The 4604-nt window shown below is 46.0% G+C and overlaps 1 protein-coding gene across 1 annotated transcript in view; it reads left to right on the forward strand.

The window, feature by feature from the left end:
- PSMC3 (proteasome 26S subunit, ATPase 3) overlaps positions 1 to 2825 on the forward strand; it is a 4648-nt gene extending 1823 nt beyond the window's left edge. Inside the window, exons 4-10 of the mRNA XM_019519233.1 lie at positions 232 to 369; positions 752 to 895; positions 1064 to 1212; positions 1767 to 1863; positions 1989 to 2134; positions 2346 to 2427; positions 2599 to 2825. Of these exons, the coding sequence (XP_019374778.1) occupies positions 232 to 369; positions 752 to 895; positions 1064 to 1212; positions 1767 to 1863; positions 1989 to 2134; positions 2346 to 2427; positions 2599 to 2709 (867 nt within the window). The 3' untranslated portion in view covers positions 2710 to 2825. The remainder of the gene's footprint in view (positions 1 to 231; positions 370 to 751; positions 896 to 1063; positions 1213 to 1766; positions 1864 to 1988; positions 2135 to 2345; positions 2428 to 2598) is intronic.
- The last annotated feature ends 1779 nt before the right edge of the window (positions 2826 to 4604 follow it).

Below are 4604 nucleotides of genomic sequence, written 5' to 3' on the forward strand. Positions count from 1 at the left end.
TCTTAGGTTCTAATTCAGCCACTCCTTCAGAGACCAAGGTCAGCAACAGGTCATGTTACGGAACTGTACAGTGCTGTTTTACTGAATGCTGATGTATATGCTACTAACTCCCAAACCATCATGCTTCAACAAGTTATTAGAACAACTGGTAGTTTCTTATTCCATAGCTATTTTTGGAAAAGGCCTTCACCAAAAACTTTTAAATCCTACCTTCTGGCTTTGTGTTTACAGGGTGTTAACAAAGACTCCTATCTGATCCTGGAGACCTTACCAACTGAATACGACTCTCGGGTGAAAGCAATGGAAGTAGATGAGAGACCTACAGAGCAATACAGTGACATTGGGGGGCTGGATAAACAGATCCAAGAGGTGATAGCCTATGTTTAGTTGCCTGCTCCTCCACAGATTTCCCATATCACCTGTGGCAAGACACGTCGTCTCTGGGCCTCAGTTCCTCAGTGTGTAATGAGTGCAAAAACTCTAATGAGTGCAATATTACTTTCCTACTTACATGATTTTTTTTTTTTGTGGGGAAACAGTCTCAGTACTTCACAGTTTTTGCCCTGTAGTATCAGAGATGATATTCTCCAGACTCCAGTCTGAGAACAGCATAATGCCTTTCATTTTAGTTCTGAATTGAGGCAGTATCTGGGTCTGGGAGATGGGTAGAGGATTTGGACCTCTAGGGATGGATTGAAAGCAGGGATGTACAATCACAGTGGGCTTTGTCATACTATTTCCATCTCTGCAGCTGGTGGAGGCCATTGTTTTACCAATGAATCACAAAGAGAAGTTTGAAAATCTGGGTATCCAGCCGCCCAAAGGAGTGCTCATGTATGGGCCCCCAGGAACTGGAAAGACTCTCCTAGCTAGAGCATGTGCTGCCCAGACAAAGGTAAGAGGGACTGGGTGAAGCAACCTGTTCTGCCAGTTTTATTCCAGGAACAGAACTTAAGGCAGGGGTTGTAACTGCTGTGAAGAGAGTACAGCCTCTACAATCTTTGTGTCAAAGATGCTGTCAAAAGAGTCATGGTCTAAGCTGTTTCTCTTCTCTGCCCTCAAGGCCACCTTTCTGAAGCTAGCTGGCCCACAGCTGGTGCAGATGTTCATTGGAGATGGAGCCAAGCTGGTTCGAGATGCCTTTGCACTGGCCAAAGAGAAGGCTCCTTCCATCATCTTCATTGACGAGCTGGATGCCATTGGCACCAAGAGGTGAGAGAGAGCTTGTGCTCCAAGAACTGAAGTGAATTTCCAGAATTCTTGCAGTGGACAAGAACTGCTTAGCAGGGGTCTACCTGGAGACACTTAACCTAGTTTAGTACAAGGGCTCTTTTGAGGCATGTGCATCTTGTGTGAGGAGAATCTGATCACCTGTCTGCTGGCTCAGTCAGACAGTTACTGTGTCTAACCAGCGACTGGGATTCATTTTCTTACCTATAAATTACAGTTCAACCTTTGTACGAGTCCAGTCTGCAAGAAATGCCCACATCAGGCACCTCTTATAGTTGTTAACTCACCTACTGTACAGGAAGAGAGAACTTTTTATGAGACTCGGATGACATTAGGTCTCCAGTTACCCATTGGGATGTAGTTTACTGAGGCGTATACATGCTGCAGCTGTAGGTGAGAGGATTCAGGGGTTCACAGATTCTAATCCGATGTAAAAGAATATGGAAAAATGAAAGTCCATAGTAGGAGAGAACAAGATAGTTTGAGAAGTTATGGGTATGAACAGTTTTGACAGACTTTCCCTTGTTCTGTCCCAGGTTTGACAGTGAGAAGGCTGGCGATCGGGAGGTACAGAGGACTATGCTAGAGCTCCTGAACCAGCTTGATGGTTTCCAACCTAACACACAAGTCAAGGTAACTCCAGGGCTGCCTCCAGCAAGGACACTTTAACAGCTCCAGTGGAGCTCCATCAAATGAGAGCTGCAAGCCCTATGCAAGGGAGTTCCAGGAGTCTGAGAAATATTCTTGCTCCTTATCAGGTAATAGCTGCAACCAACCGTGTGGATATCCTGGACCCTGCTTTGCTTCGCTCTGGACGGTTAGATCGCAAAATTGAGTTCCCGATGCCCAATGAGGAGGCCAGAGCTAGGATTATGCAGATCCATTCACGCAAGATGAATGTCAGGTATGGAAAAGGATGAGCCCAGCTTCTTTAAGGAGTGACCTCCTGAGTCATAGCTGTGGTGCACTGCAGTAAGAGTATCACAAGATGCAAGTCCAGGGCTGTTGGCTCCCCTTCCCCATGGGTAGGACAAGATGCTGCATGCCCTAAGGAGGCTGTGCATCTTTGTCTTCCTGTGGAGCCTGTGTTCTCACCTGTTCCTTACTTCCTGCAGCCCTGATGTGAATTATGAGGAGTTGGCTCGTTGCACAGATGACTTCAATGGAGCACAGTGCAAGGCTGTGTGTGTGGAAGCAGTGAGTATTCTTGGGTAGTCTGCTGGCTGCCCACAATGCCCTGCAACAGCATAAGTTGAGAAAAAGGGTGATGGGTAGTTAGCATGCGGGTTAGAACAGAGCGACTCAAATGGGAAAACTAGTGCTGCCACAGTGCTTGCATTCCCTAACTACTCTTTTTTGTTGGGGCAGGGGATGATTGCTCTCCGGCGTGGAGCCACAGAGCTCACCCACGAGGACTACATGGAGGGAATCCTGGAGGTTCAGGCCAAGAAAAAAGCCAATCTGCAGTACTATGCCTGATCACTCAACTGCAGTCAGGGCAGTGATTGTGGCCTGGCCAGAGACAAGAGGACTGGACTTGTACAAGTTGTTTTACATGTCAGGAAAAAATAAAGCTTTTTTCCTCTAAAATCATACATCCTTGCCCTGATGAGGATGTTACTGCTGGTGAGTGGTGGCACAGCTCCAAGAGGACCCCCCCCCCGTCCTTAGTCTGGCTTCTGCCGAGACAGGATTCAGCATCTTGTGGACAGTAAGTAATGGAGAATAGTATTTGCTGAAATAATCACCGTGCTGTAGGCAAAGGTAGCAAGGTCCCCAACAGATCTGCCCCCTTTCACCTGTGTGGCTAATGCAATATGTTGTAGCTATTTGATTTCAGGTGGTTCTCAGCAGCCTTTGAGTAGGAAGTTCCGCTCATCTTGCAAGGGAGAGGCAAAGAGAGGTGGCTACAAGGGAAGAGTAGTGCCTAGTAGATGACACACAAGTGCTCCCTCTAGTGAATGTTGTGTATGACTGAGGGAATGGTGATTACTTCTGGAAGAAGAGGTGGCAGAAATCAGACTAGTAATTAGAGGGTCAGTGCTCATAGCCTAGTCCAGTAAACAAGCCTTTCAGTACTTTAATGCCAGTTGAGAATCACAACTTCCATTGAAAAATGATACTTTTCATCCATACACTGACTTTAGCACTGAAGATCTTACATGTCACTGAACTGTATCAGAAATACAATGTGAACAGCCTCATCAAATGCTGGCCACTGTCTGCATCTGTGCAGCTTTTGGGAGCTGGGAGAGACGTGGGAGGGGATGTAAGGGAAAAAGATAGCTGGAAGAAAACTACACCCTCCAGTACCTTGGCTAACATGTCTAAGTTAGCCCTAAGACTCATGCTGGTTACAAACTGCTTACCCCACCTGCCTGTTCAGAGAAGGAGCTTACTCTATTTTTGCTGGTTGCAGCAGAACACAGTAGCAAAAGGGGCTGTGTATTAGACATTAGTGTGTACAGAGGAAGAGTAATGGGATGAATAAGCCAAGCCTCACAAATCCTCTAGCACCTCAGGTTTCTGTATGTTCACCATTATGGCTGAACTGTACCTCCATCAGAGCTCAGACAGGAGCACCCACCCCCTCCATTTCTTTCTGCAGGGAAGGAAGCTCTTTCCTCATGAACAGGAGTCACTCAAGTAAATGAACCTGATCGCAGCAGCTCAAACCTGTCGTTCACTGGCTTTGTTCTTGTAACACAGCTAGAGCTCTGCCTTATGGGGAATATTTTCAGGGTAAATAACAGTGATAGTCACAGCTTACTCTTCCTTAGTGCCTTTTTGTACCCCCTGAAGTGAGCTCTGTACATTCATATATAGCTTACCCACTGCTTGCACAGCTTAGGGCATACTCATTTGGCTAAATAAATTACTTGAGTTCTACTCTGGGCAGATGAAGACCAATTTTTGCTGCATCTTCTATAGCATGCTCCTCTTAGAAACAACTTCAAAAGTGGCACAGTGTAATTTTCTGCTGTAGATGAATCAGTGCAGGATGGATTATTTATTCTACCTAGACTGCAAAGTTTCTTGGGGAAGTGAAGACCTGAGTCAAGGATGTTTAGCTGCAGACAGGTCAGCCACATATTTTGTCCTAGCTGTCCACAGATTTGGTCAGTATTACACAGACCTGGAGCAATGCACCAAGGGACAACATCCCTTACAACTAAACACGAACAGGACAAAGGGGGTGCAAACAGGACTTGGAAAACCTTTGGGATTAATCCCTCATGTATAAAAGCAAAATTGTTCCCCTTACAACACCAAGGAGCAATTCAACAAGAATTTACAACCTGGGTTCTTTGTAGCACCAGTGTCCAACACAGAAGTTCCGTAGTAGAACCACAAGGCAGGCTTATGCCAAGGCT

Source organism: Gavialis gangeticus, unplaced genomic scaffold (assembly GCF_001723915.1).
Source record: "Gavialis gangeticus isolate Ggan-Ray unplaced genomic scaffold, GavGan_comp1, whole genome shotgun sequence".
Lineage (NCBI taxonomy): Eukaryota > Metazoa > Chordata > Crocodylia > Gavialidae > Gavialis > Gavialis gangeticus.